Source organism: Chrysochloris asiatica, unplaced genomic scaffold (assembly GCF_000296735.1).
Source record: "Chrysochloris asiatica unplaced genomic scaffold, ChrAsi1.0 scaffold00520, whole genome shotgun sequence".
Taxonomy (NCBI): Eukaryota; Metazoa; Chordata; class Mammalia; order Afrosoricida; family Chrysochloridae; genus Chrysochloris; species Chrysochloris asiatica.
The window spans coordinates 641,121-666,954 of record NW_006409038.1 but is presented as its reverse complement, the minus strand read 5'-3'; the positions used below and the strand labels follow the sequence as shown (position 1 = coordinate 666,954).

Genomic DNA, 25,834 nt, shown 5'->3' with positions numbered 1-25,834 from the left:
ATCAATGAACTCTACGGAGCCATCAGGAAATAGAGTTTGATGAACTATTTGTAAGATAGATACCCAATAATGCATCTGTAAATATTTCACATTTTCCCTTTTATCCTTAAGGGGAAATGTTCCACAGCAACAATGATTAAAATGTCAACTTAAGTGGAGGCATCTATATCTATATCCTTTGCTCCATTACAAGAGCCTTGCCAGGTATGGGGTGTACATTGGTAACAGAGTTTTAGGAATAATCTTCTCTAAAATTAGAAGCAGAGTCTAGATGACCAGAGAATGCCCAGTCCTCTGACTCCACTTCTGTGATAGGTGGTAAGGTAAGAGGATTTGTATCACAGATGAAAAAATAAGGTCGTAGAACACCAGAGAAGAGTTGGTTGAATGTATAGATATAAGACCAATTTGTGACATTGTAAAAGGAGATTTCACCGGCTTCATAGTCCAAGAAAATACCAACGCGATGAGGTCGCTCCATTTGAACAACAGGAACAGATGGAGAGGCAAGGACCATGTACTCATTTCCTTTCAGGAGCCACATGGCCCACACCCCATTCTCTGGAGATGGTGTGGTTTCCCCCTTTCGTGACACTGTATCTTGACAGACACCTAATCCCCACTCCGCTTTTTCTCCCACCACAGTCTCCCAGTAATGCCTCCCTGATGAGAAGTTCTGTGAACCAAGGATACAGGGCCATGTGTCAAAACGCTCAGGGTTGTTAGGGACATCTCTCCACAGTTCTCCATCCTGCACACTGCGTAGGTCAGCAGTCAAGAGTAGACTAGGATGAGCTGTGGCCGGATCCAGCTTTACATCAACTGTGGAAATAATTTTGTGGAATGAAAGAAACAGGAAAATTTGGTAAAATCTTAGGAAGCTTTGACAGTGAAGACACAGTTATCTACTTTCTCCTCATTTTTTATCTAATATCTCCTAAAGAATACCAAATGGTTATTTGATCAGGTGTCACTGTATAATCCAGGACTCATAATGACTCAGATAAAAGCTCAATTATTCTGATGATGGGACAAACAGAGTACATGGCCATTTTCATCTACATCCAAAGCATGGGATATTCTTCAATTAACATAAATCTATATAACCCTTGGTAAAGTTTTATTTATTTATTTCAATTATATAGAAAAAATTCTTTAGTATGAAATCCACTGCTTTCAAAGTTATTAAATATATTATTATAGGCAGAATTCTAAGATGCCCCATGACTTTTAAAACCCTGGTGTTACTCATATGAATATGCTACATTGTATGAGAAAATGGAGATTATCTGGGTCACCTAATCTAATAGCAAGAGTTCTTTAAAATCAGAACGTTTTCTCTGATTGGTGGACTGTTGGCAAAAGGGAATCAAGTAGAGTTGGATTTTTCGTGTGGCTGTTGAGTTTGAAGATGGAAGGGGCCATGATAAAAGAAATGTACTTAAACTCTAGGAGCTCAGAATTATCCACAACTGACAAACAGCAAAGAAATGGGAATCTCAGATCTACAACTATAAGGAACTACCTTCAGCCAATAACCTGAGTGAATTTTCAAGTAGATTCTAGAATCTTTAAATAAGAGCCCAGCTTGGTTCAAACTTTGATTTTGGCCTTCTGAGACCCTAAGCTGAGAATATAGTCAATAATGTCTAAATTTCTGACCTACAGACCTGAGAGCTAACAAATGGGAATGGTTTTAAGAAGCTAAGTTTGTGATGATTTCTTATACAGTAAGAGAAACACTAATACAGATACTACGAAGGCCTATGAGTATTTATGTGGTCTTTTACTCATTTTTGTTAAGTGCTATCAAGTTGGTTCTGACTCACAGAGACAATGTATAACATTTCCGAGGAGTAATTGGTGGATTTGAACCACTAATCTTGGGGTCTAATCAAACAGTAAATATTGTGAACTTTATCTTTAAAATATACCAATAATCTATTTCTCATCATCTTCAGTTCTACCACCCTGGTCCAAGTCACAATCTTCTTTCATTGAACTACCACAAAAAGTTTCCTAATTGTATTCTCCATGAAGTCTTTGCCTATCTCTAATACATTTCCAAAGTAACAAAATGTGACTCTTTTAAAATGTTAGTCCAATGATGTTATTCCTCCATTTGATGATGTCTTGTTTCACTGAGAGATAAAATAAAATGCTTACTGTAGTCTGCCTATAGAGCCCTGCACCACATTGCCCTTCTTTGACCTCTTTAACTTGCCCTTCAGTTACTCTGTTGCAGTCACCCATGACTCATTGTCCTTGGAACACACCTGACATTATTCTATACTACGCCTTTGGCAATTGTGTCAACTGTATGGAATGCTCTCTTCTAGTTCAGATATTGGCTGAGTTATCACTTAATGAGTGAGAACTTCCTTGATTACTCAATTAAAAGTGAGACATCTTACCCTCAAATCTTTTGTCGTCCCCCAATCACATATCTCCCTTCTTCTCCAGTATTTTGCATTATCTCCTCATATGTTGTGTTTATTATTAATTTAAGTAAATATTTGTGTCATAAAGCATTGGTTTCTGTGATGTTTTTTGTTAAATGTTACATTTTCATATTTAGAAGAATGGCTGGCATAAAACAACACAAAATCAGTTTAATTAATTCCATAATTAAAAAACAAATAGAAATATGAGCACATTGAGTATAAGTGAAATTTAATCACTTATATCAAATTATGTAGTTACTATATACGTATTTATCTAAACATGGATTGAATTATCAATAGTATTACTGAGAAGGATTTTCATAATAGAAAATAAAATTGTTTCTCTGTAAGTAGTATTACCACTCTTTAGCAATAGATTGTACCCTTTGGTTGTTTAAATTATTATATATTATATATTCCTCAGGGTTTCTGTTTACATTTCCTCCAAACCCCCCAAAAAGAAAAAAACAAAACAAAACAGAGAGAATGGGAACAAATATTGTTGAATGATGATGCACAGAGGAGATTGTAATCATTGCAATGAAATGATGGTGTAAAGCCGATGTTCTCCCATGTAAACTATCACTCAGTTCACAATAAAAACTTAAATGAAAATAAAGGGAAAAATGACTCAATACTGTTTAAAGGAAACTATGATCAAATTGACTTAATTTTATGAACTAAAGTTATTCCTACATGTAAAACATTGGCTAAATATTTTGGCTGGCTATTTCAAACAAATTGTGTAGTGTGGAAGTGTAGGATAAGTACTAGACTGCTAACCACAAGGTTGGCTGTTGAAACTCACCAGCTGCTCCATGGAAACCCTATACAGGGTCACTGTGAGTCAGAATCAACTGGATGGCACTTAACAAAAACAATCAAATTCAAAGCCAGTAACATACATCAAAGCTCCTGTTTACTGATATCTTGCAATGAATGGATTTAGATAAAATATTTTCGAGAATGTTGTGCTGTTGTTAATTGCTATTGAGTCAGTTCTGACTTACAGCAACCCTGTGTAAGGTTTCTGAGGCTGTAAATTTTTATGGGAGTGGAAAACCTCATCTTTTTTCCATGGAGTGGCTGGTGGCTTAAACCACCAACCTAGTGGTTAGTTGTTGTTGTTGTTATGGGCCATGGAGTCAGTTCTGACTCATAGTGACCCTGTATAGGGTTTCTGAGGCTGCAACTCTTTACGGGAGCAGAAAGCCTCATCTTTCTCCCATGGAGCAGCTGGTAGTTTTGAACTGCTGTTTATGAAATTAGCAGCCTGATTCATAACCACTATGCTACCAGAGCTCCAGTGCTTATCTTACATATACAGCATAAGGATGATCTTCTTTTGAGTTTTCAGATATATATAATTTCATCTAGTTCTTCAGTGAATCCTAGTATCTATTTTGTCAGCAAGAAAATGGAGATTTATTGAAACTAATGTTCCTAATTGTACAGCTACTAAGAAATGAACATACTTTCAAATTCATTTTTTTAATTAAATATAGCCTATATGTTGCTATTTTTGTTAAGTGCCGGCAAGTTGGGTCCAACTCACAGTGATCATATATAAAGTTTCGGAAGAGCAGCTGGTAAGCTTGAACTGCCAACCTTGCAGTTCAAACCAACTTTGCAGTCTAGGAAATTAACCCGCAGCACAATACCAGGACTCCATAGCTTATATTGTGTCTGTGATTATGACAGTTCTTAGGACTATTCACAAATATCCCAATGCCCCAATGCTCATCCCTCTGAGCACATGATGCACTGCTCCAGTCCTCTTTGTAGTTTGTCATAGATATGGGACTCACTCTGACTAATGGCATCTTCAGGGAAAGGATGTGCACCACTTCAATGTTAATGCTTTTAATAAACAGTGCACGCTTCACCCTATCCTTGTTCTTTTCCATAGACCCTCACAGCACTTTGGACATTGGACCAGTCAATACACAGATGATATGATGTCAACCTAAAATTTTGCTGATTTTAGTCATGAAATTGTTCTGTTTTTGTTTGTTTGTTTGTTTGTTTTTTTGTTTTTATTTTTTATACAGCCTAATTGATACAGCAAGACACTACTCTAACAGTCCTACTCATGGCACTATAGTTTTCCTGCTTACCTTGGAATTTTCTTAGCATTTCCCTCATCCCAGGGATGTGACACACTGTCTTCAGTTCCATGGGGATGGTCTCTTGTTCCAACCGTGTAATAGATTTACTTCTAAGGAGAGTAGAAAGCCAGTAGAGTTCAGTGAGTTCTTGGGTTACCCACCAAACTCCTCAACCTCTTTCAATTCCTTCACTGGCTTATAAAGTGAACATACCTGCCCAAGGCTCCTCTCACACCCTGAAAAACAAGAAAAACACAAGCAGGCAAATATTAGACTTTCTGAGTTACCTTTTTTCCCCTTTTTAATTGTGGTAAAACATATATATATATAGCAACATATATGTCTCTACAACCTATTTTAATGGCATGATTCAGTGGCATAAATTAAAATCATTATGTTATACAACCAACACAACAATCTATTTTAAAAATTTCCATCAGTCATAACAGAAACTCAGTAACATCTAAGCAATGAATCCCATTCCACCCTTCCACATCTGATAACCATAATGCCCTTTGATAGGCAAATCACTATTCTAGAAATTTCATGTAAGTGAGATCATACAATATGTTTCCTTTTATTTCCGACTTATTTTACTCAGCATGTTTTCACATTTCATCCATATTGTTGCTTGCATTGGAACTTCATTTCTTTATGACTAAATAATCTCCTATTTTATGGATTTATCACATTTTATTTGTCCATTCATCTGTTGATAGACACTAGGGTTATTTCTACATTTTGGCTACTATGGATAATTATGCAATGAGTATGATGTATAGTTATCTATTTGAGTCCCTACTTTCAATTATCTTGTGACTAGACCTAGGAGTGAAGCTGTTGAGTCATATAGTATTTCTATGTTTAATTTTTTGAGTAATATCTGTATTATCTTCTTTGAACTGCTTTTATAGAGAGAATGTGGATACTCAACATGGAAATCTGACTAGAAATTCTTAACTATAAGATAAAAGTAGGGGGAAACATGCATTTTTTTTAAACTTAAAATTTTCTCATGAGTTTTGGAACAACTCATGCGAAAATGAGCTTGTCTTTCTATTAGTATGTGTTATGTTATGTTCAGTGCTGTTGAGTCATCATGACCCTATATAGAGTTTGAAACACCAATCTTACACTTAGCAGTCCAGTCCTTTTCCTACAGCACCACACCAGGACTCTTAAGAATAAAAATGTTGGTTCCGATTTATAGTGACCTTATGCACAAAAAAGTAAAACACTGCCTGGTTCTGAACCAACCTTACAATCACTGCCACAATTGTACCCACTGCCAATTCATCCCTCTCTTTTTTGCTGACCTTGATGTCCTTCTCCAGTGAGTAGTTCCTCCTGATAATATGTGTGAAGTAGGAGAAACAAAGTCTGGTTATCTTGGTTTCTAAGGCACATTCCGGTTGTACTTCTTCCAACACAGATTTGTTTGTTCTTCAGCAGTCTGTTGTACTTTTAACACCATAACTCAAATGCATCAATTCTTCTATTGTCTTACTTATTCACTGTCCCACTTTCATAAGCATATGAAGCTGTTGAAATCACCATGGCTTGAGTCAAGTCATCTTAGTCCTCAAACTGGAATCTTTGTGCTTAAACACTTTAAAGAGGTCTTTAATTGCAGGTTTGCCTTATGTAACACATCATTTGATTTCTTGATGGCTGCTTCCATAAGTGTTAATAATGGATCCAAGCAAAATGATATCTTTGACAATTTCAATTTTTTTTCTACATTTATCATGATGTTACTTTAGATTTTTTTTTTTTTTTTTTTACTTTTAGGTAGAACTCATATCAAAGGATGTGGTCTTTGATTTTCATCAGTGAATATTAAAATCCTCTTTGCTTTCAGCAAGTAATGTTATATCATCTGTATATCACAGGTTGTTAATGACTTCTTCCAATCCTGATGCCACATTTTTTTTCATATAAGCCAACTTCTGTATTTTTTGCTCAGCATACAGAAATGGATAAATATGGTGAAAAAATACATCCCTGGTGCACAAATTTCCTGATTCATTTAGTGTCCTCTTATTCTGTTTGAACAACTATCTCTTGATCTACATACAAGTTCCTCATAAGTTTATGAATAAAAATAAGTACTAAATATTTACAGAATTTATTTGAAAAAGGTACAATGGAAGGTATAGACAAAAAATACTATACTCCAGTGCTGTGTAAGAAAATCCCAAATTCTCAAATTATTTGAACCAACACAACATATGGTATGAAATCATGTGAGTCAATTATCTATATGGATTAAAAGGAAAACAATTTATCTTAAATTAGATAATTCAATGCATTCCTTGTAGCACATTAATAAAAACAGAAAACAAAAATAAAAAAAACATCTGTCAGACATATTTTGATAGCACATATTGACTAGGGAAATATTTAGCCTTATCATTTATGGGTATATGCCAGGCCTTGGACTTAACCATTAGGAATAAAATGTGGGTTACTGGTACTAGGGAAGAAAGGGTAATCAGAGCATACACATAAATATAAATCATTTGAGAAAATATTCTTTCAAGATTTGTGTTGTTTAACTGTTTATTTAAAAAAAAATGTTCATTTGATATATGGGGAGATAAGGTGATAAATGCTAGTAAGGAAAATGTCTAAGTTCCTGGGCTTATTTTTTGTTTGATATTTAGAAAATGATTTACTTTTTTACTGTTTGCTTATGAGAAAATAGGTATACTAATAAAACAAAAATGCATGGTAATTTCATTCATTTATAGATTCTTCACTCATGTGTTTAGTCACTGTTCTTCTAAAATATAGCTTATGCAGATAACTATATTAAGGATGCATGCTGTGGTGCTGTAAGATAAACACTGGACTTCAAACCACAAGGTTGGTGGTTCGGCAGTTCAAACACACCAGCAGCTTCTTGGCAATCCTCTATAGGGTCTCTATGAACTGACTTGTCAGTACTTAACAACAACATATTAAGGTACTGTCAGTGTCATGAGGTAAGTTGGACAAGATAAAGTCTGTGGGTCAGTTGCTCAATGAGAAGTTGAATTACTAAGTTCAGAATTTCCCTAATAAATCTGGTGGATAATATAGAAAGAAGCATCCTCAAATGAATTTTCTTTGCAGCTGGTTTAATTATAATAATGTATATTCATCAACTAATACAATTTTCACAAATCACCTGGAATTTAGTGTCTTCATGGAAGAATACAAATAAATATTTCATTTCCCCTGTTGTCTATGTGTCCATTCTAAAATACCATTTAGACTATGAACAAGCTGACAACTTAATATTATTTTTTTCTATCTTAGGAAAATCATACAATTATTTTCAATTAAAAAAATTTAAAACATTTGATCTTTGATAAGAGCTATGGGTTTTGCTAGGGTTTAGTCTGACTCTGATGAAAGGAATTTTGACAAAATACTTTCCAAGTTAATTATAGAATAACCTTCTGCTAAAGAATAAATACATGAATAACCCACTATGTTTACAGGATCAGACAGCTTGCTTGTGAGTTTGAACTGCAGACCTTGTGGTTAGTAGCCCAGTGCTTATCCATAGTCCCTCCTAATGCCACTTCCCTGCTATGCCCTATAGATCTCATGTGTATTCCTTCTCCCACCTGGCCTCACCTCCAGCAGACCCAAGGCTGGGCGCTGACATCTTTCCTCCAGTTCCTCTGTCAGTCCCTTCAGGGCTTTGCTCTGCTGGGACAGCCTGTTCTTGCTTTCCCGTAGTCTCTGCAGTGTTGCTCTCTCCTCTTCCTCCAATCGCCTCAGTTGCAGTTGTTCCTCCTGAGCCAGGAAGCCTCGATGCTTCTCAAATTCTAACCTGAAACGCTGTCTCCGCATTTCCACTTTCTCCTGGAGTGATATAGTAAGTCACATCATCAGCATTTGTGCTTCTGTAACACTATAGTAGGGCATAGTCTCTGAGTAGAAGGTCTCCATGTAAGGAGTTGTCAAGCTGGAGGACACTAGAGTTCATTCATAGCTCCACATTGATTAGCTACATTCTACCAACATGCAGAAGCAGATGCCATTTTACATAAAATGACCTGATAGATTTTGATACCCGAGTTTAAGAAGGACTGCTAGATTTTTGTTGCCACCATAGGTTTGGGGGCAAGACATTTAATCAAGCTTCAGTTCACTATGTAGAGCTTGGGAAAAGAAAGAACATGAATTAGAGCTAAATATCAATTAAACTACTGAGTACAATGACTAGAGAATGACAAATAAAGAGCAATGACATTATATTCATCCTCAGAAAGAACATTACAAGCTCTATCTTGAAGGACAATGCTGTCTGTGATCAGATACCATCCATATACCTACAATGAAAGTATTATAATGAAGTGTACAAAGACCTGAAGTTCCAAAACTCAACTGCTCATTATTAATCAATCTGAAATAACTGAAGGACAAATGCAAGCCTCAGGTTGAGGTATCGAAGAATTCTGTGGACAAAATACTGAATTAAGTAGGAAATATCAAACAAAGATAGAAGGTATATGCACAGTTACTGTACAAAAAAGAGTCAATCAATATGTAATCATTTCAAGAGGTTGCACATGATCATGAATAGATGATACTGAAGGGAGAAATACAAGCTGTTTTGAAGGCAATAGTTAAACACAAGACTCCTGGAACTGATGAGATACAAATTGAAAAGTTTCAACAATTGATATATCATTGGAAGTGTTCATTCTTCTGTATCAAGATGTTTGGAACACAGCTACTTGGTCAGCCAATTGAAAGAGATTCCAAAGATAGGTAAGCAAATGGAATGTGAATATTATTGAACAGTATTATTAACATCACATAAAAGTAAAATATTTATGAAGATAATTCAAAAACTGTGGCAGCAGTAAATTGACAGTGAGCTGTCAGAAATTCAAGCCAGATTTAGAATTAAAGATGGAACTAGTAATATCATTTCCGATTTTAGATGGGCCTTGGCTGAATGCAGAGAACATCAGAAACATGTTTTATTTCTGCTTTAATGTATATAATAAACTGTGGATTTATTTCTGCTTTAATGTATATAATAAACTGGGTCATAACAAACTGTGGATAACATTGCATAGAATAGGTTTTCCAGAACACATAATAGCATTCATGGAGAATCTATACATACACCAAGAGGCAGTTGTTAGAACAGAACAAGGAGATACTAAATAGTTCAAAATCAGAAAAGGCGTGCATGATGATTGGATCCTTTCACCATAACTGTTAAATCTGCATGGAAAGCACAGTAGCATTCATACAATAAGCACTGGACAGTGAATCACCATGTTGGTGGTTCAATCTCATCACCTGCTTCATGGGAAAAAGATGAGGCTTTCTGCTCCCACAAAGATTTAAAACCATAGAAACCCTATACAGGCTTGCTATGAGTTGGAACCATATACCATTTTGGTGGTGGTGGTGGTGTGCCATGGAGTCAGTTCCTACTCATAGTGAACCTGCATACGAAGCCTGCAAATCTGTATGGGAGCAGAAAATCGTATTTTTCTCCCATGGAACCGCTGGTAGTTTCGAACTGCTGCCCATAGGATTAGTAGCCTGACTCATACACACTATGCTACTAGAGTTCCTTATATAATATTTTGTTGTTGTTTTTGTTAAGTGTCATTGAGTCAGTTCTGACCCATTGCAACCCTGTACAGGGTTTCCGAAAAGTGACTGGTGAACTTGAACCACTGACTTTGCAGTTCAAACACTTTGCAGTCTGGTGCATTACCCACAGTGCCACACCAGGACTCCTATATATATTTTTTAGGGACCTTCCATTGCTGATGGAGCATAATTCAAAATGAGGAGAAACTACTAGAATCATCAATTAATAATTAGAATATGGAATGTATGATATATGAATCTATGAGTGTTGGAAAGCTTAAATATCAATATCCTCTGGTAGCGTAGTGGTTACGAATCGGGCTGCAAACCACAAGGTCAGCAGTTCTAAACTACCAGCTGCTCCGTGGGAGAAAGATGAGGCTTTCTGCTCCTGTAAAGATTTACAGCCTCAGAAACCCTGTTCAGGGTCGCTATGGGTCGGAACTGACTCGACAGCACTTAACAACAACAACATACATTAATATGCTGAAATGGACTGGTATTGACAATTTTGAATCTGACAATCACAGGTTTACTATGCTGGGAGTGAAAATTGAAGAGATATGGTATTACATTCATCATCAAAATGAACATTTCACAATCTATCTTGAAGTACAGTGTTGTCTGTGGTAAGTTATTATTCATACACCAACAAAGATCACTTAATATCACTATTATTAAAATTTACTCACCAACTACTAAAGTCAGTGATGATAAAATTGAAGAATTCTACCAAGTTCTCCAGTCTGAAAATGATCAAACGTACATTTGAAATGCATTGATAACTATTTGGTGATTGGATTGAGAAGATTGGAAACAAAGAGGAAGAATCAGAAGTTGCAAAATATGATCTTGTTGATAGAAACAATGCAGGTGATTTCATCATAGAATTTTGCAAGACCAGTGACTTCTTTCTTGCAAATACATTTTTAAACAACGTAAAAGATGGCTGTACACATGGACCTCTCCAGATGGAATACAATGGAATCAAACTGACTACATCTGTGGGAAAAGACAGTGGAAAAGCTCAATATCATCAGTCAAAATAAGGTCAGGGATCGACTATAGAACAGATCATCAATTGCTCTGTTGCAAGTTCAAGCTGAAACTGAAGAGTATAAATATGACCTTTAGTATATCTCAGCTGAATCTAGAGAATATTTCAAGAACATATTTAATGCATTAGACACTAATAACTGAAGACCAGAAGAGTTGTAGATGACAACAATATCACATCAAGGAAGAAAGTAAAAGATCACTAAAAAGACAGCAAAGAAAGGAAAGACCAAAATGGATGTTTGAAAAGACTCGGAAACTAAAAGTTTCAGAGATGTTAAAGCAAATGGAAGAAATGAAGAAGTAAAAAATCTGAACAGAAAACTTCAAAGGTCAGCTCAAGAAGACAAAGTCATGTATTGCAATGCATTGTGCAAACACCTGGTACTAGAAAATCAAAAGGGAAGAACATGTTCAGTCAGCATTTCTCAAGTTGAAAGAACTGAAGAAAAAATTCAGGCTTCAAGTTGTAATATTGAAGGATCCTGTGTAGTACTATAGCACTAGACTGGCAACGAAATTTGGCATTTCAAATCCACCAGCCACTCTGGGAAGTACTATTCATGGTAAATATGAATTGGAACTGACTCAACAATCTATAACAACAATAATAATGGGCAAAATATTGAGTAATGCAGAAAGTTTCAAAACAAGATGGAACATACAAACACAAGGTCATTGTACCAAAAAGAAATGGTCTATGTTCAAACATTTCAAGATCAAAACCAATGATACTGAAGGAAGAAGTCCATGCTGCACTAAAGGAATTGGTGACAAATGTAGCTCCAAAAGTTGATGGAATATAAATTGAAATCTTTCAAACAACTGATGAAACACTGAAGGCACTCACTTATTTATACCAAGGTATTTGGAAGACAACTATCTGTCCAACCAATTGGAGGAGATCCATATTTGTGCTTATTCCAAGAGAGATGACCCAGCATAATGTAGAAATCATTGAACAATATCATTTATATCACATGCAAGCAAATTTTTGCTGAAAAAATTCAAAATATGGAAGCTACAGTACATCAACAGAGAAATTCAAGCCAGATTCAAAGAGGGACATGGAACTAAGTATATCATTGCTGATGACAGATGGATCTTGGCTAAAAGTGGAGAATACCAGGAAGGCGTTTATTTGTGTTTTGTTGACCATAGGATGGTTTTTGACTCTGTGGTTCATGAGAAAACTATGGATAACATAGTGAAGAATGGGTTTTACTGCACAAGACTTCTTTGAAGTGTAAAACAAATATAACACTTTGAAGACTAAGGTGCACCTGACCCAATTCATGGTATTTTCAGTAGCCTTATATACATGTGGGAGTTAGACAATGAACACAGGAAATAATAGAATTGATGCATTTTATTTATGGTCTTAGAGAAGAATATTAAAGTGCATGGACTGCCCAAAGAATAAACACATGTGTGTTGGAAGAAGTACTGCCAGAATTCCTCTTAAAAGCCAAGATGGTGAAACTTTCATCTTTTATGCTTCAGATATGTTATCAAGTGGGATAAGTCTATGGAAAAGGACATCATGGTTAATAAAGTTGAGCGTCAAAGATAAAGGGGAAGACCCCATTGAGATGATCTGCCACAGTGGCACCAGCTATGGACTCCACTATATCAATTGTGAGGATGGCACAGGACCAGGCAGTGTTTCATTCTATTGTGCATTGGGTCTTTATGAATCAGAGTTGACTGAACTGCACCTAACCACAATAACAATTGAATTAGGCAAAGCTGTTGCAAAATACATCTTCAAAATATTAAAGAGCAGAGTTGTCAGTTTGAGGAATAAAGTGGGCCTGCCTCAAGCCCTAGTAATCTGAATCTTCTCATATGCATGTGAAAGTTGGACAATGAATAAGAAAGACTGCAGAAAAATTGATGGATTTGAATTATGGGGTTTGAAAAGAATACTGAAAGCATCATGGACCGCCAGAAGACCAAAAAAATCTGTATGGAAGAAGTACAACCAGAATGCACCTAGGAAGCAAGGATTGTAAGATTTCATCTGTGATACTTCAGACATGTCAGGAGGGACTAGTCACTGGAGAAGACATCATGTCCTCAAAAAGACAGATCCCCAATTAGATGTAATTGCAAAGTGGCAACAAAAATGGGTGCAAACATAATACTAATTGTAAGGACGGCCCAGGACTGAACAGTTTTATTCTATTGTGCCTAGGATTGCTATATGTCTGAACAAACTTGATTGCATCTACAACAATAATAAGGATGACCAGTTGTCAAAGAATTATTATTCAAATTCATGCACCAACCACTAAAGCCAATGATGAAGAAACTGAAGGAATCTACCAAATTTAGCAGGCTAAAATTAATCAAACATATAAAGAAAATGCATTGATATATACTGTTGATCTGAATGCAAAAGTTGGAAACAAAGAAGGATTGATATTTTGAAAATATGACTTCGGTATTATAAATGCACTAGATACTGCATGATAGATTTTAATAAAATGAATGACTTATTCATTGCAAATATCTTTTTTTCAACAACATAAATGGATATTAAACACATAAAAGTCACTAAATACACAAGAATTAAATCTGACTATACATGGCACTTTAGGATCATCACTGGACTTGGAACCACAAGGCTGGCAGTTCAAACCTCCAACTGTTCCTCAGAAACCCTATACAGGGTTGCTGTGAATTGGAACTAACTCAACAACACTTAACAGCAGCAACAATATCCATAGAAATACACAATAGAAATGTTCTATATCATCATTCAAAATAAGGCCAAGGACTAACTGTACAACCTATGAAAATTCAGGTCAGAGTTGAAGAAAACTAAAAAAGTCCACAAGAGCCAAATTATGATTTTGAGTATATCTTGCTTGAATTTAGAGAGCATCTCAAGACCTGATTGGACTCATTGAGCTAATGACTGAAGGCTAGATGAGTAGTGGGATTATATCAATGACATCATACATGAAGAAAGCAAAAAGGGCACTAAAAAGATAAGAAAGAGACCAAAGAAAAAAACAAATGTCAGAAGAGATTCTGAAACTTGCTCTTGAGTATATATAAACTATAGAAATTGTAATTAAATGATGAAGTAAAGGAGCTGAGCAGATAATTTCAAAGGGCAGCTGTAAAAGACAAAGTAAAGTATAATAATTTAATATGCAAAGACCTGGAGTTAGAAAACAAAAAGTAAAGAACATAATCGACATTTGTCAAACTGAAAAAAATTGAAGAAAAAGAATTCAAGCATTAAGTTGTAAATTGAAGGTTTCTATGGATAAAATATTAAATGGTGAAGGAAACATCAAAAGAAGAGTGAAGAAATATACAAAATCTGGTTATCAAAATGAATTGGTTAACGTGCAAGCACGTCAAAAGGTGCATATGATCAAGAGCTGATGGTACTGAAGGAACAAGTATAAATTTCACTAAAGATATTGGTTAAACAAGGCTTCAGGAATTGACAAAATACCAATGGAAGTGTTTCAACTAAATAATGCTGGAAGCCAGGAAATTTGGAAAGCAGTTACCTGGCTAAATGACAGGAGAATCATATTTGTGGCCATTCCAAAGAAAGGTGACCCAACAAATGCTGAAATTACAAAATAATATCATTAAACACACATTCAATAAAGCTTTGCTGAACATAATTCAAAATATTTACAGCAGTGCTTGGATAGGAAGTTTCAAATATTCAAGTGGATTTAAAGGAGGATTTGGATCAAGGGGTATCATTGTTCACTTGTAGTTCAACTCCTGAAGTTAAGACCTGAGCATCAGGAAGTGCAACAGATAGCATACAGCCTACATACTAAAACAAGCAAGCAGAAAAAAAAATCAGCCTTCTAGGGCTATTCTCTGTTTAAGGGAAACATGGGCAGTAAAGAGGATATGAATTAGCTCCAGCACTGGAAGTAACTTGGTGTTATTGTAAGTGAAAACTTCCAAGTATCAGAAGAAAGCAAGTGGAGTTATGATAGCTTACTCTCCTTCACCATGTATATGTACCAACATACATCCGAATCCTCTTACTATAATTAGATTTCTTATAGGTGCTTATGTTATTATTGAGAAAAAATATATAATGACCTATTTTTTTCTGACTTTTCCCTTAAAGCAGAAAGATCTTTTTTTTTTTTTCTTTAGTCATTAAAACAGGGAATACATTATAAAGTAATTGATTTGATTTCTATATCATTGTACACTGCTTCTGAACATCATCTATTTTTAGTTTTCTAAATAAATTGCCTCTAAAACAAGCAAGCAGATGGATCTTGGATGAAAGCAAAAAAAGCCAGAAAGATGTTTATTTGTGTTTTATTGACTATACAAAGGCATTCGACTGTGTGGATCATAACAAACTATGGATAGTATTAGCAAGAATGGCAATTCCAGTTAATTAACTATTAATTATGCTCATTTGGAATCTGTATAGATAACTGTGGTGGATGTTCTAACAGAACAAGGGGATGCTGAATGGTTAAAATTAGGAAAGATAAGTGTCACAGTTGCATGCTTTCACATACTTTCTCAGCCTGTAAAGTAAGCAAATAATCCAAGAAGCTGGACTATACAAAAAGAAGATGGTATTAAGATTAGAGGAAGTCTCATTAACATTGTGGGATAAGCAGATTACAAAAGATTGCTCACTGAAAACAAAGAGGATTTAAGAACTTACTGCAACAAAGAGCACATCCCTTAGTATGGGTTACATCTCAATGTACAAAAACCAAAAGTTTCTCACAAGTGAATCAATAAATAATATCACGATAAATGGAGAAATCAAAAGACATATGTTGTTGTTAGGTGCTGTCCAGTTGGTACTGACTCATAGAGACCCTATGCACAACAAAATGAAACACTGCTCAGTCCTGTAACATTCTCACAATTGTCATGCTTGAACCTAGAGCTACTGCCACAGTGCCAATCCATCTCATTGGGTTTCTTCCTCTTTTTCACTGATTCTTCACTTTACCAAGCATGATGTCTTTCTCTAAGGACTTGTTTGAAGCATGAGAGGCAAAATCTGGCCATCCTCCCTTCTAAGGAGCATTCTGTCTGTACTTCTTCCAATACATATTTGTGTTCTTCTGATAGTTGATGTCACTTTTAATATTCTCCTACAACTCCATAGCTCAAATACAATCTATGGTATTTCTTAGTCATTGTCTAACTTTTACATCCATATGAAGCCATTCAAAATACTATGGTTTGGATAAGGCACACTTTAGTCCTCAAACTGATATCTTTGCTCTTGAAGACAGAAGAAGTCTTGTGCAGCAAATTTACCTAATGCAATGCATCTTTTGACTTCTTGGCTGTTTCTTCTATGAGTGCTGCTAGTAGCATTATAAATGAAGGCTCTGACAAAATGAACTCTTGACAACTTAATACTAGATTTCGTAAATCTGCTGCAAAAGATCCCTTTAAAGCATTAAAGGGTGATGATGTCCCTTTGAGGACTTATGAGAACTTGACCCAAGTCATTGTAATTTTAATTGCCTCATATTAAGGGAAATGCTGGGCAATGAAAACAGAATTTCAGAGAAGAATTGATGCATTTGGATTACAGATTTTTGCAAAGAATATATTGAATACACCCATGACTTCCAATAGAATGAGCATATCTATTTTGGAAGTAATGCAGCCAGAATTCTCCTGAGAAGTGAGGATAGTGAGGCTTTGTGTCTCATGAACTTTACACATGCTATCAGAGGGACCAGTCCCTAGAAAAGGACATCATATTTTCTAAAATCGAGTTTATGCAAAAAATAGGAAGACCTTCAATGAGATGGATTGACACAAGGATTCAAGCATAGGAATGATTGTTATAATAGATCATGACCAGACAATGTTTTGTTTCATTGTATTTAAGATCTTTTTGAGTTTGAACCAACTAGAAGGCAACTAACAATAAAAACAGCAACATTTCTTGCATTTTAAGCCTTACATTCTAGACATGCAAGCACCTAGCCATTTGGAAACCACATCCACAGGTACAGACCAACATCTTTTGTCTTCTTGACAAAACACATTTCTGAGAAAGAAAGCACTTCAAAGGACATTTTAATGAATATCTGAAAGACTGATTGAAACTACCTGGGATTTTTCTGATTTTCTTTAAACCAGGTACTGCCCCTTCTCTTTGGAAAACTTAGTTTGTCTTCTGCCCCATTTGCAAATTGAATGATCGATTAATAAATCTTTAGCTTTGTTTCTATTTTTAAAAATTACTTAACAGCAATGAAACATTATAAAATATCTGATTAAAGGATATAACAATCATTTCTTCTTTTAATAACTGTAACATATTTTCCTATACCTTATAGGTCGTCTCCAATTTAAAATCAAATATTTTTTCTAAACATTTTATAAACAAGTGGATTCAAACATACCTAGACTCTTTCTAAAGCAAATCAACTCTTTTTTCATATTCTGATTTCTGAATTTTATTCATATAAAATTGATCAATACAATCAGAGGTTGTATTGAGGAATGGAGATAGTACACAGCTATTGGGAAGGAATGGGATTACATTTGGGACATAAGGAATGGTGTGGTGGGAGGAAATTTGGTTGATCTTTCTTTCACATAATCTTTTTTAGTTCAACAATTACATATACAAATTTTATTACTGTTAGGAAATGTTGAGTCTGTTCTGACTCACACTGACCCTGTATAAGGGATCCAAGACTTTTTTTTTTTATTATTATTCTTTGATATATACAGATAAGTGAGTGTATTTTAATAGAACATTAAAAGAGCATCACTACAGAATCATGAGAACAGAGATTAAACAAAAATATTAAAATAGGAAGCTATTGTTTGTCCACACATTCTCCATCTAGGTATATGCACTTATGAAGGCATTTTTTTCCATCTTTCTAACTCTTCTATGAAAAATTCTGACTGCTTTAACTTGTCGTTTTCACATCCTTAAGGGGCTCAAGTCGTGTTCTTTTAAAATACACTTTGAGGGTTGGTTACAAAACGAAAACTGAAGGGCAAAGTCAGAACTGTACGGTGGATAGTAAAAGCTTCACAAAATAAATTTTTATTGTACAGCTTTGCTATCCTGAAATATAAGTGGGCACATTTTCATGATATAAAAATAAATAAATAAATAATAGGTCAGTGTAACTTTCCTGGAATTATTTTCTATAATCCAGCTTTTGATCTTAAAACTTTTTCATGAATGTTCTCATGTTTGTCCTGTGTCCTTTGAGAAAATTTATCAAGAATATCCCTATGTAGGAGTCCTTATGTGGTGCTGTAGGATAAGCACTCAATTTCAAGGTTAGTTTGAACTGAAAGGTTGGTGGGTCAAACTCGCCAGCCACTCCTTGGAAATGGTATACAGGGTCACTATGGATTAGAACCAACTAGATGGCACTTAACAGCAACAACAGCAACAACCCCTGTGTAATCCACACAAAGAACTTCTATAACCTCCTGAGCTGACATTTCTGCCTTCAATTTCAGTGGCCCACAGATAGCCCTTAAAGCCACTGGGCTCCTTGGACATTTTTTTTTTTTTTTAAAGATCCATAACCTCATCCAAACCAATCCCAAGGAAGACTTTGGAAAAGACCATCAATTTCTCATTTGCAAGTTTAAGCTAAAGCTAGACAAAATGAAAACAAGTCCACAAAAGCCAAAATATGACTTAGTACATAGCCCACCTGAATGTAGAGATCATCTCAAAAACAGATTTGATGCATTAGACATTAATGACCAAACACAAGAAGAGTTGTGGAATGACACCAAGAATATCATACAGGAAGAAATCAGAAGGTCATTAAAAAGACAAGAAAGAAGGAAAAGATCAAAATGGATGTAAGAAGAGACTCTGAAGCTTGCTTTCCAGTGTAGAGATGCTAAAGCAAATAGAAGAAATGAGGAGGTAAAGAGCTGAGCAGAAAAATTCAGACTGTAGCTTTAGAAGACAAAGTTTAATTTTATAATAGAATGCTCAAAAATGAAGTTCTGGTATAGTGCTGTGGGTTAATGTGTTGGACTGCAAATTCGGTTTGACTGCAAGATTAGCGGTTCAACCTTACTAACCACTTCTCAGAAACCCTATACAGGGTCGCTATGGGTCAGAACTGACTTAACAGCACTTAACAACGACAACAAAAAAAAACCTGGCAAAATACAGAATTATGCAGAAAGCATCAAAAGAAGATGGAAGGAATACACAATATCACTGTACCAAAAATAAATGGTTGATGTTGAACCCTTACAAGAGGTTGCTTATGATCAAGAGTTAATGATACTGAAGGAAGAAGTTCAAGGTGCAGTGAAGGTATTTGCAAAGCAAAAAGCTATGAGAACTGAGGGAATGCAAACTGAAATATTTTAGCACTGTATGCATTCACTCATCTATAACAAGAAATTTGGAAGATAGCTATTAGGCCAACTGATTGGAAGAAATTCATATTTGTGCTCATTCCAAAGAAAGGTGAGTCAACAGAATGCGGAAATCATTGGACAAAATCATTACTATTATATGCAAGTAAAATTTTGCTAACAATCATTCAAAATTACGGTCACAGCACAATGACAGGGAAACGCAAGAGCTCAACCAGATTCAGATGACAATGTGGAACAAGGGATACCATTGCTGACATCAGATATATCTTGGCTGAAAGCATGGATTACCAGAAAGATGCTTACCTGTATGTTATGGACTCTGCAAATGGTTTTGACTGTGTGGATCATGACAAGCTATAGATAGCATTGTGTAGAATGAATATTCCAGAACACTTAATTGTGCTTATAAGAAACCTGTACATAGACTAAAAGACAGCTATTCTAAGAGAACAAAGGGACACTAACTGGTTTAAAATCAAGAAAGGTGTGCACCAGGATTTTGGTTTTTTTTTAACCATATTTATTCAATCTGTATGCTGAGCAAATAATTTAAGCTGCATTATATGTAAAAGATCATGGCATCAGGATTGGAGGGAGACTAACAATTTGCAATATATAGATGATACAACCTTACTTAATGAAAGCAAAGAGGACTTAAAATACTGATGAATATCAAAGCTCACAGCTTTCAGTATGGGTTACATCTCAATGTAAAGAAAACAAAAACCCTCACCACTAGACCAATAAACAACATCATGATAAGTGGAGAAGAGTTTGCAGTTGCCAAAGACTTCATTTTGCTTGGATCCACCATCAACATTAATCTAAGCAGCAGTTAAAAAAAAAATCAAATGACAGATTACATTAGGTAAATTTGCTACACAAGACTCTTCAATGTGTTCAAAAGCAAAGTAGTCAGTTTGAAGACTAAAGTGCACCTGACCCAAGCCATGGTCTTTTCAATAAACTCATATGCATGTGGAAGATGGACAATGAATAAGGAAGACTGTAGAAGAACTGATGTATTTGAATGATGGTGTTGGACAAGAATATTAAAAAGCACATGGACTGCAAGAACAACCAGGTCTGCTTTGAAGTACAGTCAGAATACTCTATAGAAGCCAAGACGGTGAGACTTTTATCTCTTCTATTTCAGATATATTATCAGGGAGGATCAGTCCCTGGAAAAGGGCTTCATGCTTGGTTAAGTGAAAAGCCAGCAAAAACAGGAAGAACCCCAAGGAGATGGATTGTCACAATGCCAGCAGCAATGGGCTTGGGTGCAACAATCATTGTGAGCTTCATTCTGTTGTGCATAAGTCTCTGAGTTAGAACCGACTGGGTATCACCTAACAAGAGCACCGATAAAACTAATGCAAATGTATTATTAAAATAACTTTCATGTAGCTACCACTAATTACAAAGACATGATTAAACATTAAAAAAAAAATTAATCTGGAAGCCTAGTAAAAACACTCTTTTAGTTGCTCTCACAGAAATGATAAAACCTTTATTATAATTCAGAATTCATTTTTATCAAGACTCATGTTTATTTCATTTGGCTCACATGGATACATTCTGAATGTAAAGATCATGCAGTTAATTGGTTTACACAAAATTCTTAATCTCATCTCTACATTAAAATAGTAAATGAAGAGTTTAAAAAATGCAGGAACCTAGATCTTGGACATGTTGTTTTAAAGTGTCTTTGAGTCAGTTCTGACCCAGATTGAGCCTGTATAGAGTTTCTGAGGATTAGCTGTTAATTTTCAACAACTGGCCTTGCAATTGGTCCACTGCTTATCCTTTAGCACCTCACTAGGATTTAGTAGGAGTCCTGGTGTGGCACTGTGGGTTAATGCACTGGACTGTGAGGTCAGTTTGAACTGTAAGGTTGGTGGTTCAATCTCACCTGCCACTCTTTGGAAACCTTATATAGGGTAACTATGAGTTGGGACTGACATGAGGGCACTTAACAACAACAATACCAGGATTCAGTAAATCTGTCGTGAAGCCAAGAATGACCACAAGTGACTTAAAAAGTCCAAAAACTTGTCAATCAATATTTAACTGGAAACAAATAAGACGTATTCCAGAAGAAAAATGTAGCAAAATGTTTTGCACATGCATGTGAGGATATAAGGGGCATTTTTAAAAGAGAAAAACTTAAAAATGCATGAAATACAGAAAATTCTCAGAAAAGAAGAGGTATTTGGAGAATGATAAAGATCAAATATTGTATATACTCTACATATATTATTAATATTATATTATACATTCTATAAATATATGAAATTATATACAGCTTCTTTTGTTGTTATTAAGTGCCAGGGAGTCAATTCTGACACACAGTAACCCTGTATAGTATTTCTGAGAAGCAACTGGTAGATTTGGACCTCCAATGTATTGTGTGTTGTGTTTAGCAATGTACTATGTTTAACAATATACTGCTTATCTTACAGTACCACACCTATATATGTATTGTAGAATCATGTATACGTACACACATATACACACCCCCCCAAATCAAATCAGTTGCCATTTAGTACTTTGTAGCCAAGGGTGGCCCCATGTGTCAGAATAGAACCCTACACTATAGGATTTTCAGTAAATGATTTTTCACCTTTCTGTATTCCTCTAGATGTATAAGCCTCCAACCTTTTAGTTAACAGCTAAGTATTTTAATATATACGTATTAAATCTTAGCACTATTGACATTTTGCCTATGCATTGTACGAATGTAAGCATTCTTGCATTCTACTTATGTCTTAAGTGTAACACTGACATATGTCTCTATTATTGTTGTTGTTAAGTGCTGTTGAGTTGATTCCTACTCAAAGTGACCCTGTACAGGGTTTCTGGGGAGTGGTTGGTGAGTTTGAACTGTTTGCCTTGCACTCTAAACTGACTTCATGGTCCAGTACATGATCCAGCAGCTCCACACCAAGACTCTATGATATAAATATATATAGGGAGACTCTGCAATTGTAAGCGCTTTCCTTGACAATCAATCTGTATATATCATGATCACTATTAGTTGTACATCATTTGTCAAATGTAATAAAATACTCATTATTTCATACATACAATAAATAGTTTTGCAAAATAGTAGTAACAATATGAGGCTCTGTTCTAGGTGTTAAGGTTAAATAAAGCAGTGAGATTTACAGTTAAAACAAACCCAGTAAAGCTATGTATTTATATTTTGGCAGTGGCAATATAGTTAAAAGGAAGAAAACAGATGAAGAATATAATTGGAAGGGATTGGGGGGAGGGGTGAACCTGAATGACACCGAGATCCTTTTTTAAGCAGTAGCTTTGGAGTGGGGAAAACCAAGCAAGAATGGCATCCTTCCAATTGCCGAGGAGTCTCCACATGCTCTTACCTTCCAGATGATAGTCTTCTTCCCCACATTGGCCTCCTGAGTCAAGGCATCCTCCATTTCTTTCCTCAATAGGCCCAGGGCTGTTTGGAGCTTTACCTGTGTGAGAAGATACACTGAAATCCTTACAGATAACCTTATCTAAGTATCTAATGTTAACTATATGTTACAGGAAATGAAAGAAACAGTTAAAATTGTACCTACAAAGCATAGAAAAATGTCTAGCATTAGTAGGTAAACTAAACATTTGATAATGATACATGTCTAGCATTAATAGTTAAACTAAACATACATAATGATAATGCCAGGATATAACCAAATAATTGCAAGTGTGTTCATTGTAAAACATTATTCAAAATATCTATACTGCAGTTAACTAAAATGTGTGGTACTTTTATATCAAAAAGACTGAATTAAAATAAGGTATTGCTGAAGATTCAATGGCATGAAATGCCCAAAATCATAGAATCAATTTATTTAAGTAAATATGCTGTACATAATTTGACATTATTGTGGGGAAAATAACTTGCAATATTTTTTTTCAAATTATGTAGACGTCAATGAAAATGCTTAATAGAAGAAATGTTTCTTGGTGATAGGTTAAAGAGAATTTCAACTTCTCAAAATATGTATTAATTTATACTAAGAAATAAAGTATTTTGAGTGTACAGAAGAATTCGTGTAAGTTAACATTTTTTAAAATGAAAAATAGATATTGTTGGTAAATATTTCAAAAGGTGAAAAACAAATACAATGGAAGCTAAATCTACTTTCATGCCTAGGATCCCAGTTTAAGGTAAGCACATTTGTTTACAGACAACATTCACAAAGATACACAATCAAAATTTTTTAGTAGGAAAAAACAAACTGAACTTCAGAAAACCTCTATCTTCCAAATCATTCAGTTTGTCCTACACAAAAATTGTGTGTTAAAAAAAAGATTGATGCTATGCATAATGATAGACATAAAATAACAGAATTTATACAGGCAGCAAGATGGTAAAGGTGGCATTTTCTTTGGTGTTTGCAAAGAATAAAGCACTTCGACACTTACAGAGGGAAGAAAGACTACTCAAATAGAAGAAATCGTGAGTAAATGCAATGAGATGAAAAAGGCATGTGCAGTGTGTTTGGGAATAATAGTATTTAGACTAATTTTACTGTAAATCATGATTGGCTGAAACTAGATTAAAAGAAGTGTAACTTAGCACCCTAGGACACCTAAAAGTTTATAAAAAATTTATTTACTATTAAAAAACAAACAATAACAGCAACAACGAACTTCTTGCCTTGGAGTCTATTTTGAACCACAGCAAGACTGTTGAATCCAGCTCATAAGATTTAGAAGGAGTTAACAGCACAAAACCAGCAGTGATGACTTCATGGAGGAGATGGGCAGTCTCAAAAGATATGTGGATTTGGCCTTCTGAACAGGGATCCTAAACATAAAATATCTCAAGCAAAGCCACAAAGTCTCTGAACTGAGTGTGGATTGTCAGAGGATAGGGAGAAGACAGCCCAGGAGATCTGGCTGTTTTTATTTGGATATGTGGGCCATCCAGAAACACCTTTGGCTCATACTGCTGCTCTGTAAAAGCAGTATATACAGATCCTTACTTAGTCTGACTCTTCCTCTACCTGGAGCTCACTAGTTAGAGACTCTCACCTGGTAACACCGGGCAGCCTCCTGCAGGGGCCTCGTGCAGTGGTTTCTGTGCTCAGGGGTGGTATCACAGATCCAACATAGCGCCACCTGGTCCTCTTCGCAGAACCTGCTCAGCTCCTCGCCATGACGCAGGCAGAGGCACCCGCCGGGCGGCCCCTCACCCAGCCCGAGTTGCCGCACACTTTCCACCAGGCTGGCCAGCTGTCGGTTGGGACGGAAGCTCTCCAGGCCAAAGGGGCTCCGGCACTGGGGACAGGCATAGATGCCGCCCTGGGCGCTATCTGACTTCTCGCAGAACTCAGAAATGCACTTGAAGCAGAAGCTGTGGCCACAGTTGACGCTGACAGGGTCCTGCAGAAAGTCCAGGCACACAGGGCATCTAGCCTCCTCCCTCAGCCTTTCTCCTGGAAGGCCTGAGGCCATGCTGCCTGGTAGAGCCTGGCTTCTCTGATAGCAGTGCTGCCTTTCCAGGCTACCAGCACTATCTCCCCTTGGGGTCTGGCATTAAAAGGGAGACACCCCACAGACCAGAAGAAGCAGGCACATGATGGATTTTATCCACTTGCTTGTATTCAAGGTTTCAAATAAGCCACTCCCGGTAAAATGTTATAATAATTCAGACATCTTCAAACACAAATATAAAATTAATATTAATTCTAACAGTCCTCACTATTGATGTGCTTATTTCTAACTGGAATTCAAAATATAGGGCCCTAATAGTGTCTGAAATCTGTAATGTTTACCATCAGTAGCATCAGAGAAATGCTGATAGCTTCCATTATTATTGAACTATCCCAAGACCTCCTATTCTTTACCATGCATAATCTACTTTTGTTACCTTTTTTCCCAATCTTCATTCATTTCACCTTCAACTAATTGTTGTTGTTAAGTGACATCGAGTTGGTACGGACTCATAGCAACCGTATGCACAACAGAACAAAACACTGCCTGGTCCTGGGACAACCTCACCACTGTTGCCACACTTGAGCCTATTGATGCTGCCACTTTGCCAGTGCATCTCATTGGGGGTCTTCCTCTTTTTCTCTGACCCTACACCTTACCAAACATAATATATTTCTCCAGTGACTGGTCCCTCCAGACAATATGTCATAAGTGTAAGAGGCGAAGTCTAGCCATTCTGGACTCCAAGGAGCACTCTGGCTGCATTTCTTCCAACTCAGATCT

General features: G+C 35.9%; 1 protein-coding gene across 1 annotated transcript; it reads right to left on the bottom strand.

Annotated features, from left to right (window-relative positions):
- Positions 1 to 232: 232 nt before the first annotated feature.
- On the bottom strand, positions 233 to 25,072 carry TRIM58 (tripartite motif containing 58). Its single transcript, XM_006877534.1, has 6 exons — positions 24,650 to 25,072; positions 22,987 to 23,082; positions 8,180 to 8,410; positions 4,766 to 4,788; positions 4,562 to 4,662; positions 233 to 822 (listed from the first exon to the last, which is right to left on the bottom strand). The coding sequence occupies exons 1-6, from the start codon at positions 25,070 to 25,072 to the stop codon at positions 233 to 235; spliced, it is 1,464 nt and encodes a 487-aa protein (XP_006877596.1).
- Positions 25,073 to 25,834: the final 762 nt, after the last annotated feature.

What these genes read in the sequence shown, in the direction of transcription:
- TRIM58 (XM_006877534.1), bottom strand. Translation starts at nt 25,072, where the DNA reads ATGGCCTCAGGCCTTCCAGGAGAAAGGCTGAGGGAGGAGGCTAGATGC. An exon ending in AGAAGACTATCATCTGGAAG is followed by an intron (nt 8,411 to 22,986) that starts GTAAGAGCATGT and finishes ATATCACTCCAG; the next exon opens with GAGAAAGTGGAAATGCGGAG. An exon ending in CAGCCTTGGGTCTGCTGGAG is followed by an intron (nt 4,789 to 8,179) that starts GTGAGGCCAGGT and finishes CTTGTTTTTCAG; the next exon opens with GGTGTGAGAGGAGCCTTGGG.